The following is a 13,730-nucleotide window of genomic DNA, read 5'->3' as shown; positions in this document are numbered from 1 at the left end:
GAATCATAGTCATAGAATAAGTCACCTTGTACCCTGCTCTGCAGAGGAGCTGGGAGCTGATGCAGGCTTGGAGGGATGAGTATTGGGATGTGGAAGTGCTGCTGAGCCCTGGTTGTCACCCAGGGGATGGGGATAAGGGGCTGGAGGCTCTTTGTGCTGCTGATGTCCCTCCTGGTCCAATCTGTCCTTGGAACATGTCCATCTGTTATCTTTCTTAACCCACCTCTCCAGGGAAGGGGGAAATCCATCGGTGCTGGAGGCCTTCAGTCCCCACTGCCTCCATCCCTGCAGCCAGGGCAGGTTTGGGCTTCCCCTGCTGCCCAATCTGAATGTCCCTGGTTGCAAAAGAAGCCGATTGCTCCGTTGGACTCAGTTGATCCCCAGCCCAATTTAATGCTGTCCCTATCTAACCACCTGTTTAATATTGGAAGATGGTGACTTTGTCCGTTTTTCATCCCAAACTCATCATTTCCCAAAGCATGGGCTTCCTTTGTCAAGTCTTCATATCCGCCCTACAAGGAGGGTCCTAATCTATAGACACAGCCCTTCTACATTTAAACCTTTAACTCTTCTTCATCTTTTACCATAAATACCTTGCTCAGCTTCTCAAAAATATCCATTCTGAGGAAAAAACAAATGGCATTTAAAGTATTTCCAGGAATTCCCTCAATTTCTGGATACTTCAGTATAAGAGAGTGCCAGGGGTGACTTGATCAGCTCCTAATAAAGGGAAGAGTGATTAAATCCATAAGGATGGTTGGCTTTGATTTGTGATGCTCTTGGTGGGAAAGGAGAGATGGACTGACATGGCCATGCTGCTATGTCCTGTTTCCTACTTACTTGATGAGAACCACCAGCAAAGTTAAACATTTTAAGGACTCAGTGTTTAGCCATAACATAGGATTCCAGGAAAAAGAAAGGATTATGGAGGCTATTCCCTGTCTCTTTAGGTTGAGAAAGGGTCCCTTTGGCTGCAGTTCTGCATGGAAGAGCACAGTGGATCATGCCTGCAGCACACATGGGAAAGCAAACCAATTAATGCGATCAAGGACCATAAATGGATAAATGCTGCTGGTGGAGTGGACTGAAGGGAAGTTGAGCAAACTGGGTCAATATTGGATTTAATCCCTCTGTTATCATTTTAGGAAGCATAAAAATTGAACTTGCACATAGGAGAAGAAGAAAAAAAAGAGGAAAAGAGAAGAAAGTTGGTTTCTGGTGTAAATAGGAAGTCATTGGAGATCTGTGATAAGCAGGGATTAGATTGGCAGTAGGTGTGATAACCTCCATGCAACCTCACCCTTCCCATCCCACCACTGGCCATACTGGGGATCAAACATTCCCAAAGGAGCTGCAGCCCCAAAGCAGCTGTTACCCCAGGGAAAATGCCCTGATTTTGGGAATCACAAGGGATGCTCCCCATAAACTGCAGCATCACCCATACCTGCATCACAGCAGCACCTATTGCCCAAACAGCATCTCCTAAACCAAATTTCCCCTGAATTTTGAGGGTGTTCAAGGCAAATATATGTATTTTTACACTGTGGCCTACATCAGTGGGACCTGTGTTGGCTTTAGGGCTTTCGGCACTGGAAGGCAAGCCCCGAAGGAGGTAAACCCCATTGATTTCTCTTTGCCAAGTGCCTCTGCTGCAGGGGAAACCGCTCTGTTCAAGCGTAGATGAGCTTCCCATGGTGATGCTCACACACAGGGAAGTGGTTTACAAGAAATTCCCGGCTCTGCCGCCTGCCCTAGGGCGTGTTTCGCTCTTTCCTTTGCCATCCCGTTCCATTCCAGTTGGCTGGCACCAGGAGAGGCCAAAACCCCCATTTTAAGGGGGTTGTTGTTTTATCCTGCTCCCATTGGTACCCAGAGAGCTGAGATTTTGCCTTTCCAGGCTGCCCATGAAGCTGCGAAGCCAGAATGAAGGCAAAGGGGATGGAATCACCCTACTATCCGCAGGGTCCCATTTATAGTCAATGGAGAAGCTGGATTATACAATTCCCCTTGGAAATATCCTGAATTTCTCACGACTTTTACAAAATAAACCATTTTTAACGTGTCTCTGCTCCGTATGGAACGGGTGCCATGGGGGGCAGAGATGCAGCTTTCCCTGAAAATCTGAACTTATTTCTCGGTAAAAAAAAACCCAAAATAACCCTCCCAACCACATTTGATTGCAAGAGAAGCTTTTGGCTCCCCTCAAATCTCATGGGGGGGCTGTGGGATCTGATTAGGATCAGCCGAGTGTTTAAAAACAAGGGTTATTACAGATGTTATTTGTTAGGAATGACAGTAAGGGTTGTATACCTTAGATCATTATTTTTATTGTAGCAGCTGTGCAGCTCCATACATTTCCCATTTCTCTCTATTACCCACATGGGAGTAATTACGGTTTTCTTCCAAGAAATGTGTGTGTAATCTGGTAATCCCAAAAAAAACCCCTCTGAGGTCAGGCTGCAGAGGATCCTTTATGCTCCATCACAGCCAGCAGCCCTGGCTGCGTATGATGGGAATGGCCTGGGGCTGCCAGGGCTCTGCCAGGGCTCTGATCCCAGCTGGAGCAGTGAGGGAGGGATTGATCTGGACCTGGAGACGATCCAGGACCTGGGGCTGATCCAGGAGGGAACTGGGAATTGCTGGGATATGGACTGATCAGGGGCTTGGGAGACTTCTCTAAGACTGGAGGTGGATCAATCAGGGACTGGGGAAACTGGTCTGTGATTGTTGATAGTCTGATCTGGGACTGGGGATGGAGTGACCTGGGACTGGGGAGACAGGTCTAGGACTGCAGATGAACCAACTGGGAACTGGGGATGGATTGACTGGGCACTGGGATGGACTGATCTGAGACTGGGGATGGACTGATCTGGGACTGGGGATGGACTTATCTGGAACTGGGGATGGACTGAACTGGGACTGGGAATGGACTGATCTGGGACTGGGAATGGAATGATCTGAGACTGGGAATGGACTGATCTGGGACTGGACTGATCTGGGACTGGGGATGGACTGATCTGGGACTGGGGATAAGTCAGCTGGGGACCGGGATGGGCTGAGCTGAGACTGGAGAGACTGGTTGAGAACTCTTGGACTGGGGAAACTGGTCTAGTACTGGGGATGGATCAATCAGGGACCAGTGAGTCTGGTCTGGAACTGGTCTGAGACTGGGAAGGGATCAATGGGAGCCTGCGGAGCCGGGTCTGTGTCTATGGCCGGGCAGGCTGCGCTCAGACAGGCGGACCCCCGACGCCCACCTGGAAGCCCCGCCCCCTCAACGACCACGCCCCTGACTAAGCCCCGCCCCATTCACGGGCCCCGCCCCCAGAGGCCCCGCCCCCTTTCAGCAGCTGATTTCTCGGAAAGGCTCTTTCTTCGGAGAACGCGGCACCATCCGCGCATGCCCAGCAGAACGGCTCCCCATTGGACAACGGAAGGCGGAGGCCGCCCACCATTGGGTGGGGTGGGCGCGGGGAGAGAGGGGCGTAAGGCTGCCTATTGGCTGGGCGGCGCGCGAGGGCGGGTGCTGGCGGCCACGCCCCCTTCCGGGCGGCTATAAAAGAGGTGGGGCGGTGTGAAGCGTGGGTGCGGCGGCGCTGGAGCGGGTGAGGAGAGGGCGCCGGTACCGGGGCTGTGGGGGGGATGTGGGGTCGGAGGAGGCCATGGGGGGGATGCGAGGGATGGAGCACCTCTCATAGGAGTCAGGCTGAGAGAGCTGGGCTGGGGCAGCCTGGACAAGAGAAGGCTCCTGAAGGGGAGACCTGAGAGCAGCTCCAGTGCCTGAAGGGGCTGCAGGAAAGCTGGAGAGGGGCTTACGACAAGGGCCTGTAGGGACAGGCCAAGGGGAATGGCTTGAACCTGCCCAAGGGGAGACTGAGCTGAGCTCTTAGGCAGAAGCTGTTCCCTGTGAGGGTGCTGAGGCGCTGGCACAGGGTGCCCAGAGAAGCTGTGGCTGCCCCATCCCTGGCAGTGTTCAAGGCCAGGTTGGACACAGGGGCTTGGAGCAGCTGCTCCAGTGGAAGGGTTGGGACTGGATGAGCTTTGAGGTCCTTTCCCACCCAATCCAGTTGGGATGAACCCATCCCCATGGGCCCCTGGCTGGTGGTGCCTCTGCCAGCTCTTATGTTCTGTCTGATTGCCCTGGTGTGGGGCTGGTGCCCTGCGTGCTGCAGGGAGGGCTCTTTGCCTGTGTTGTGTGTGCTGATTTGTGTCACTGGGGCTGGCCTGGAGGGCCTGGGCAGCCTTCTATGGAGGGGAATGGAGCTCTGGCTTCTGCCAGTGATGATGGGAACAAACTCTTTAGAAAGCAGGCAGCTCTAGAAGAGCATCTCATTTCAACTGCTGTTTCTGAGCACCTTGGTACAGCTCCAACGCATGCACAAGGGTTGTGTGCTCCCATCTATGACATGTGCTTTGGGGTGTCCAGCTTTAGAGGGGCAGTTGGGGTCCAGCATTGTTGGCTGGTGGTATTAGCTGTCACCATCCCCAAAAACAGGGTGTGCTATTGATGGCGTGCCCTACTGAGTGGCAGTAGGGCAATGGGGAAGGGACGGAAGTTGGTGGCACTGAGTTGGTGTGAGCAAAGCAGGGACCACCAGTACAGGCTGTACTGGAAGCATCCTTGTTTTCACCCCAAAAACCTTCCTGTGGGGAAGTAAAGGAAAGGAAATCAGGGAAAGGCAGTCTTGTAAAACTTGGAGCAGGGCTTTGAGCCTGGAAGCTGATCCTGGGGCTGCTGATCCCTTCTGCCACACCACCGGGTCCTGAAGTCCATATAGGTCTTACCATGGAGGATGCCAGGAAGGCTGATCCTGGTGCTTTGCCTTCACTCGGGCATAAGAAGCTTTCTCATGGCTCCTCCATGAAGTTATTCAGTGGTTTTGCCTCAAAATGACCAAAGGTCCTCAATAATGGGGGTGCGACTGCATCCCACATCTTGGCATCCATCCTTTGTTGGAGAGGGTCGGTAGTGCGGCCCCATCCCTGTCTCCTGTGGATGCTAATGGTGTCTGCCCTGGGATGACCTGCCCAGAGTCACTTGCTCAGTTGACAGCAGAGCCGGGTGCTTTAGTCCCTTTCCATCTGCTTCCTATGTAACTTACTCCTTTTATTGCTGCAGGAGAGCACCAGATCAGGCTGGTTTTGTGAGCAGAGCTTTGATTTATAGAGCGGGGGAAGATGTAATAACTCAGAGTAAATTGCCTTCATTTTTCCTTCATTATGAAAGAAGCAAGGGGATGTTTTAATGTGCAGACATGGGATACAAGTACAACACAATCCATTGTACCCCAGTTGTACTGGGACAGTCCTGGGGGAGCTAATGGGGCTTGGATCTCTCATTCCATGCAGGATGTGTGACCGCAACGGTGGCCGGCGGCTGCGGCAGTGGCTCATTGAGCAGATAGACAGCGAGCTCTACCCTGGGCTTATCTGGGAGAATGAGGAGAAAACCATGTTCCGCATCCCATGGAAACATGCCGGGAAGCAGGACTACAACCAGGAGGTGGATGCATCTATTTTCAAGGTAAGGCCAGATGGTTAATGTGTTATATCAACAGTTCCTGAGCTCTATAGTGCTGGTTTTCCCCATGCTGGTAGTGCTGCTGGTGTCCATGCTGTCTATAGCTTTTGCATCTCTAACCTTTGGAAGAGATGCTTCACCCCACAATTGGTCTCCCAGGCTCTTCTGGGGGTATCTATTCCTTTTTGCCCAATGTTGGTACCACTTCTAGATTTGACATGAGGAGGAGCTGCATGTGCTCCTTTTAACCTGCCCTAAACTTCTTACCAGGCTATTACTGATAAAAGGCTGGATTTACAAAAAAGGCTTTGTAGGAGGGAAGTAAGTCTTCAATATCACTGAATGTGGAGCAGGGGATTTCCAGTTTTGGGGAAAAACTGGAAAATTCCACCCTGAACCAAAAAGGTCAGGATTTTGCCTTCCTTTTGCCCCCCCACTTCCAAATATCTGTACTGGTGAGCAAGTTCACTTTCAAGGCAATGACCACTGGTTAGTGGTTGGTTCAGGATCACTCAGTTATGAGGATGGCATTGAGTTCAGCTATCTGAAAATATAGAAATATCTATTAAAAGTAAATATGTGTGAAGAATTGGGGGTTTTCTAATCTCCTTTCAATGGTAAAATGTATTCTCCCACCAAAAGTGTATTCTGATCTTACAAAGGGAACAGCTCTCCTTTATTAGCCAGCAGTTTATTTTGGTTTTAATTGAGGTGTTACCAGTGTTATCACTACTTCTGCAGTGATTCCTCAAATCCCCAGCAGCTCCTGACCTGTAGGTGCAGAGATGAAGCCACATTTGATGATCTTGACTTCTGCTTTCTAAAGCCTGGGTGCTTCAGCCCTTTGCGCACCTGGGAGCATCACTGGGGCAGGTGGTGCTGCTCCACACCCAGATGCTTGTCCCTGTGTGTGCACGTGTCTGCAGTCTAGGAGCTGACATGGAAGGTTGTTCTGTGGTGGTGGTTGCTTTGTTTTAGGCCTGGGCTGTTTTCAAAGGCAAGTTCAAAGAAGGTGACAAAGCAGAACCGGCCACATGGAAGACGCGGCTGCGCTGCGCTTTGAACAAGAGCCCTGACTTTGAGGAGGTGACAGACAGGTCCCAGCTCGACATCTCTGAGCCATACAAGGTCTACAGGATCGTGCCAGAGGAGGAACAGAAAAGTGAGTGCTCTGATAAATGACTGACCCTCGTTGGTGCTGTGAGCAGCCAGACTCCTGCTGCTGATCTATATCTGAGCCATCTGCTTCTTCTTGGCCAGTCTCTGCTCTTGTGCTATGATGCTTTGCTGGTCCTGCTTTGCACATGTCCCCTGTGTCACTGTGGTAGTGAGGAAGGGCAGGCTTTTTTCTACCGCCCTAAAGAACTGCTTAGGAAATAGGGGACAACTGCAGCATCATAGAATAGTTAGGGTTGGAAAGGACCCTAGGATCATCTAGTTCCACCCCCCCCTGCTGTGAGCATCCGTCCTGTAAAGATAGTGCAGAGGCAAATCCAACATCATAGAATCATAGAATAGTTAGGGTTGGAAAAGACCTTAAGACCATCTAGTTCCAACCCCCCTGCATGAGGGTACTTGAGCCCCATCCTTTCGTCCTCCCAAACGACTGCCCTAGGTGGATGTCAAGGAACTGCACTCAATCCCATCTCTTGGTGCAGTGATTAGCAGTAGAGAGCAGTTGCTGCTGTGCTGTCTGGTGCAGCACAGGTCACACTAAGTATAACTGGTTGTGGTTGTGGGTGTGTGTGCTTTTCCTTTTCAGTGTAAAATACTTAAGAAGTGTTGCTGTCAGGAAATCTGCCTTTAGCCTCTCGGTCCCCTTCAGCCACATTCACACGGGGGACGTGCTGCTGCTATGCAAATGGCACTGCAGGTTCCCACCAGCAGCATGACTGCGCTTGGTGCAAAAAGGAGAAGCAGCAGCCCCAGTCTCTGGGGTGTTCAGAAAACCCCATCCCTCTCCTCTGCTCTGGCTCTGTCTCTGCTATCAGCCAGACTTGATTTGCCTCGCTGTTGGTCACTGTGCAATGGGGCAATTGGCTGCAAGATGGGTTTTGCAAATGCAGGCCTGGAATGGGCTGTGAGCCCCCCTGAGGTGCTGTAATGTGGCTCTGCTGTCCTGTGGTTCTCAGTTTCATAACTTCCATGGGGTGAAGGGTTTCTGAAGCCCAGTGGTGTCACAGACTGTAGCTTTGGGGGGGATGTGTGTGTGTGTCCTCACTGCATCCTGGCCTCGTTTTCCAGGCAAAGCAGGCATTGCCAATGGGAGCAGCCTGAATGATGTCACGGAGATGGACTGCAATTCCTCTGCAATGAATGATCTCATGAAGGAGGTGAGCCTTCACTATGGGTGACTTGCTGGAGGTGGGCTCATATCCAATTGCCTGGTAGTGTTGCCTTCCTAAAGTTCAGTCTGCAGAGCACTGGGGAGCAGCACTAGGTATTGCAGCTCATTCATGTGAGCCAGCACATGGTTGTGATGAACACCTCGTGCTTTATTTGCATCCGGGCCAGTGAGACCTTTGCTGGGGGATGGAGGCTGGTTTGCAGCTCTCATCCCTTTCTTGGCCATGTTGCATTGGGCTGCTTCTGCTCAGTAGTCCTGGAGGGTGTTATTTGGGTGTACAGCCTTGGAAAGGCCAAAGTTGATCTTTCTAACCAAATTCATTGGCATCCTGTTGGTGTTGCCATTTGGACCCTCTTTGAGCACTGTAAGTGCCTCAGTGTAGGCCAGTGGCTGCCTGAGGTATTGAACCTGCTCTGATCTCAGTGCCTGCTGTCTCACAGCCCACCTGTGTAGATGACTACCTGGGGATCATCAAGAGAAGCCCCTCACCACCCCAGGAGACCTGCAGAAACCCCCCAATACCTGACTGGTGGATGCAGCAGCCCAGCCCTGGTAAGTAGCTGTTGTCTCATGTCTGATGGGACTGAGAATTATGGCTGAGGCAGGAGATGATGTGTAATGGGCAACAGTTGTATTTTATCTTTCTTATTAATGCTCAAGTACTGATTATGAGCACTGTGCTTGGTACCAGGCAACCAGCCAGGCACTGCACAGTATTAAATCCACCTGGAAGTGCTTATTGGTGTCTCCTTTGTGGGAGCTGGGAAGCCTGATGTGCCTGGCACAGGAAACCGGAGGCTGGTGGAGAGGAGGGGACTGGGATTTGAGAACTGGGCATGTGGGCTCAGATTGGCTTTCTCTCTACCCACAGCATTACCACTGATGAATGGATTCTCCAGCTACGAGCAGCATCATTCAGGTAAGGCAGGTCCCAGCTTGGCTGCAGACTGTGGCCATCAGATGCCTCTTTGGGGCTTGGCCTCATGTGTGTTGTGGCAGAAGGTGACTGCTCCCCCCCTTTGGGGGGAAGGCTTTGCTTTGGGGGTGATGCACCTTCCTCAGTATCCACAGGCTTTGCATGCAGAGTAGGGTCACATCCTGCTTTGTGTCCTGTGGCCATGGCCCTGGCATGGGGATTTGCTCTGGGATCAACCATGTCTTTGGCATGGAGAGATCTGCATGCAGTAAGGGAAGTGTGGAGCAAAGGCAGGAGCAAGGGGTTTGGTATCAGGACCTCTTGCTTGATCAGGACTGCTACCAGCCTGAGTGATGGAGGTGTCCTCTAACAAGGTCATCAGGTTTGGAACAGGCTTCCCAGGGAAGTTATGGAATCGCCATCCCTGGAAGTGTTCCCAAACCATGTAGCTGAGGCCCTCAGTGACATGGGTTAGTGGTGGCCTTGGCAGTACTGGGGAACGACTGGACTTGATCTTAAAGGTCTTTTCCAGCCCGGTTGATTCCATGATGGAGATCTCTGTCAAGAGAGACTCTCCCATGAAATTCTGCTGCTCTTGCAGGGTTTGTGGATTGTAGTGAAGAGCAGGCAGGGTTTGTCTTCCCCTGATGGTGTTTCCCACCTCCATCATTCCCCAGGCTATTCCCAGATGGTGATCAGCTTCTTCTACAGCGGGAGGCTGGTGGGGCACATCACCACGTCATGCAGCGAGGGCTGCCGGCTCTCACTCAGCCAGCCCTCCAACCATGGGGAGAAACTCTATGCCCCGGATGCCCTGGAGCACGTGCGGTTCCCCTCTGCTGATGCCATCCAGAATGACCGCCAGAAGCAGATCACCAAGAAGCTCTTTGGGCACTTGGAGAGGGGGGTCCTGCTGCACAGCAACAAGCAGGGCATCTTCATCAAGAGGCTCTGCCAGGGCAGGGTCTTCTGGAGCGGGAACACCATGGTCTACAAGGACAGGCCCAACAAGCTGGATCGGGATGAGGTGGTGAAGATATTTGATACCAACTCATTCTTTAGAGGTTTGTAAGAGCATTCCCATCTTTATGCACTCAATGGGGTTGGAAGGGTAGAGCCCTTTTGCCTTAGAGCACTTTGAAGTCATCCCTGCCCATCACTGATGGGTTACCCAAGTGTTCTGCATGAGTAGCTGTTGCTGCCAGATCTAGGGAGGAATAACCTGGGGTGTTTTGTGTCACTTGGCAAATGCATCCCCACTGAAGCACAACAAAGCAGCTTCTCTTGAGCCCACAGCTTTCCTCTATGGCAGGGTGCTTGGTCCCAGACCTGCATAGCAAAGGCTGGCAGGCAGCTTCCAACTGTTCTCTCCTTGCAGAGCTGCAGCAGTATTACAACAACCAGGGCCGCTTCCCAGACAGCAGAGTCATGCTGTGCTTTGGAGAGGAGTTCCCAGATGCAGGACTGCTGCGGTCTAAGCTCATCCTTGTGCAGGTATGGAGGGTTGCCCTTTGGAGCTCTGATGATGGATTTCCCACATTGTCTGGACCATATTTCCCTTTTCTTCCCCCTCAAATAGGGCTTTAGCTTCATCCCCCAGAACCGTGGTCATTTGGGTGTCTGAATTGATGGGTGGCATTGCATGGGTACCTGCTTATCCACAGCCTCCTGAGAGGTGCTCTGGGTAGTTGCTTGTCGGAGACTCTTTGATCCGTGTAGGGCATGTTTGCAAACAAAGCCTCCAAATGGAAAAAGCTTTCTCTAAAGTACTAGAAATCTGTTCTCTTCCTTCTATTCGTGCCTTTTGGCACTGGGACCAGTGCCCTCCCTTTTAGGAAATGGTGGAATAAATCCGTGGAATGGTTAAGTGAAAGCTTCAAACTCAACAGCCAGTAGATGTGATGAACAACCATGGTGGACAGCAGGGGGGTTGGGAAACCTTCAGGAGGGTGAAGGAGGAGATGGGATGAGAGGGGCAGTCCCCATGGCTCTAGTTAGATAATTCTCCCTGGAGGAGTTGGAACAGCTCTGGGATCTCAAAGCCTGGGGGCAATAATGAGGGTGTTTCTGAAGCCTGCACTCAGTGTGGGACCCCCTCGGTCTGACAAGGCTGTGGAAGCAGGGATATGGCAGGAGGACACAGGGAGGGTGCTGCATCTGCCCTTAAGCGAACAGACCCACCATGTCTGTGAGGTCCTGATTCCACAAGTTCAGAGATGGGTCCTTTGCCTCCTGAGCATCTTTCCTCCCTGGTCACCTCCTCCTGCTTTGTGTGTCTGCACCAACACTTTGCATGTGCTGTCTCCTACCCCTCTGTGGCTCTGCTGGGAGAGGAGCTCCTATTCTACAGGTATTTGTGCCAAGGTGGCTTGTGCAGTTGGACCTGTTGGCCTGGCTGGACCTGGCTACCCATGTCTGGTGGCACAATGGCTCTGCTGTGTCTCTCCCACCCTTTTCCCTCCTGCTTGAATTGATGCAGGTGGATGCCATCAGTGGGAGATGCCCAGAGAGGTTCCTCTTCATTCAGTGTCTCCATGACTCTTTCTGTGGTCTTCATGACTTCTTCTTGTGCAGGTGGAGCAGCTGTGTGTCAGGCAGGTGATGGAGGAGGCTGAGAAGACCTGCAGCAGCAGCCCCCTGCTCCCCATAGCTGATGAGACGCAGCATGAACAAGTGTACAGGATCTTCCAGGACATCTGTCCAGCGCACCAGCGGCCGCTCTTCAGGGAGAACCAGCAGATTGCTGTCTAAGCCTCCTTCTCTGCTGTCATAACATGGTGGTTTGGGGTGATCTAGACCCGATTTGGTCCTCTTAGTGCCTGAATTCCCTTTCTGGAAAGTTGGCTTTTGCTCTTTGCTGTTTCCAGTCCAGAGTCTATGAATACAACAGTAAATATTGCTGTAGGTTGGGTGCTCATCCATCAGTGATCTTTGCTGATAGAAATGACTTGTACCCAGTAGGGTAGTCCCAGTACCATTGTCTGTAGCTAATGGCAGGGGGAGGAGGGAGTGTCCGGGCTGGGGTTGGCTTTGCTTTGTGTTGTCTTTGTTCGTGGCCAGTCAAGCAGATCCAAAGCTCAACAGCTATAACGCCCTGCTCTAGTGGTTTGCAGCTCAGGCCTTGCTGAGAGTAGCAATTTATTAGGGGATAACTCTTCAGAAGGCCTTAAGATGCTCATATATAGGAAATTCTTTGTGTAAATCAGCTTTTTTCCCCCAAAGACTCCTGCTGATGGAAGCCAGGCTATGCCTTCCAAGCAGGACCTTCTCAAATCCCTCTATTTTTGCTATCTGTAATACTGAAGTATTTTGAAATGCACAGATTATATATGTGAATGTTGAATATAAGAACTTAGGAATCTTAATTTTTCCTAAGCAGAGACAGAGTTTATATAAATATTAAATATCTTTTATTTTCAAGATCGCAGTGTAGTTGAATAGTTTGGTTTCACCCTCCCAAATGCATGTGTTGGTCTCTTCCCAAGCATGACCAGGCAGTGGCATCCATGTGTAAATCCTCATTAACATGCTTTGTGGGTTGACACAAAGCATGTTCATGCAGCTGACACAAACCAGGACTGCACATGTGTGCGTGCTACTAAGCTGCCTATTTATTTTATGCCTGAGGTTTATTGACTCTTTTGGGTTTTTTTATCTCCCCCCCGCAATTAAAGTGCTATGTTTTGTATTTCTCTTGCAATGTGGTTCTTGGTTGTGATGAGTGGGAGCTCAAACCTGATGGGGGGAGTCTGGTATCTCTGACTTGCTCCAGCCCTGGTCTTCACTGCAGTGGGGTCTGTGTTGATCTGCTGTCACCTCCCTCCTGCTCCATCTCTGGGATGCAGCCAAAATACTGTGATGCAATGGAGGAAGAAAAGGATGTCATTTGTAGAGCCTTCATTCCAGGGGGTGTGAAGGCAGATCCCTGCTCATCTTCCATGGCACTGAGCTGGCTCATGGGATGGGGGCAGTAATTTATGGTCCTCCTCCCATTGTTGCCTGCTTGAGCACTTCCCCACTGTCCTTTCCATCAAGCTCTCTCACACAGCCTTGTTCAGTGGGGATGGTGGTGTTTGTTCAGAACCAAGAGCAAAATGGGGGTCACATCATTGTGGAATGAGGTCAGTGGTGCAGCAGGGGAGGCAGAGCATCTGCATCCTCACCTGCCTTCACGTCAAGGCTGTGTCTGGGGCAGTGCATCAAAGGGGTCTGGAAGGGGTGCAAGGACCACATTTGATCTGTCTCTTGCCCACTGTGGAGGACAAACATGAACTCTGGCTCCATCTCTACAGCAGCCTCTGCTATCTGCTCTGGGTCAGCCCTGCTAACGGATGCAGACAGGGAAGTACCAGTCCTCATGGTGTGACCCTAGTACCCAATGTACTGCAGGGATGTAGGCACTTGCGATGGGGATGCCTGTAGATCCAAGCAGCTGGAGCGTCATCCATCCTTACAAGATGGATGCAAAGCTGTCTTCCCTGCTTGGATGAGACCTTTCCAAGCATAAGCATGTGGGGAGGGCACATTTAAGGTGTTTTACACATGTTGACTTGAGTTGAGTTAACCACAGCTCACATCTGCCATGAGGCTGTTCTATGCAGGATTCCCAAGTGATTTGGGTGAGCAACTTGGTTTTCCCAGTGAAGCCTCCCTAAAGAATGAAGTGCTCAGCTCTTGTGGGACTTGAAGCTGACCCCCCTGCATCCCTCTAGGGCAAGCCCCTGAGGTGACAGTCCAAGGGACAGTAGGTGCACAGCGTGACACACATACAGCAACTTAAAGGTGTTCTGAGATGGGAGACCCAGGTGGAACTTTATGGTTATATTTTAGGATTAAGGGGGGGACCCTGCAGTTCAAGGTATTTATACAATGAGCAGCCTTCTCTATGGCTGATACATGCTCTGTGCCCCGGCTGTGTTGGTGGGATGCTTTTAGTCCTGCCTCTT

General features: G+C 51.3%; 1 protein-coding gene across 1 annotated transcript; it reads left to right on the top strand.

The window, feature by feature from the left end:
• Positions 1-3,585: 3,585 nt before the first annotated feature.
• IRF8 (interferon regulatory factor 8) lies at positions 3,586-12,454 on the top strand. The gene is made up of 9 exons (XM_005152136.3): positions 3,586-3,605; positions 5,350-5,524; positions 6,500-6,683; positions 7,766-7,854; positions 8,309-8,420; positions 8,740-8,787; positions 9,462-9,848; positions 10,163-10,278; positions 11,359-12,454. Exons 2-9 carry the CDS (start codon positions 5,351-5,353, stop codon positions 11,533-11,535), a joined length of 1,287 nt encoding a protein of 428 aa, XP_005152193.1. The 5' UTR covers positions 3,586-3,605; position 5,350; the 3' UTR covers positions 11,536-12,454.
• Positions 12,455-13,730: the final 1,276 nt, after the last annotated feature.

Source organism: Melopsittacus undulatus, chromosome Z, assembly GCF_012275295.1.
Source record: "Melopsittacus undulatus isolate bMelUnd1 chromosome Z, bMelUnd1.mat.Z, whole genome shotgun sequence".
NCBI classification, from domain to species: domain Eukaryota; kingdom Metazoa; phylum Chordata; class Aves; order Psittaciformes; family Psittaculidae; genus Melopsittacus; species Melopsittacus undulatus.
Note: the sequence above shows the minus strand (reverse complement) of the source record. Positions and strands in the feature narration are given on the sequence as shown.

Coding starts and splice junctions, on each gene's coding strand:
- IRF8 (XM_005152136.3), top strand. CDS start 5,351: ATGTGTGACCGCAACGGTGGCCGGCGGCTGCGGCAGTGGCTCATTGAG. Junction 8,788..9,461: donor CTACGAGCAGCATCATTCAG/GTAAGGCAGGTC, acceptor ATCATTCCCCAG/GCTATTCCCAGATGGTGATC. Junction 9,849..10,162: donor TACCAACTCATTCTTTAGAG/GTTTGTAAGAGC, acceptor CTCTCCTTGCAG/AGCTGCAGCAGTATTACAAC.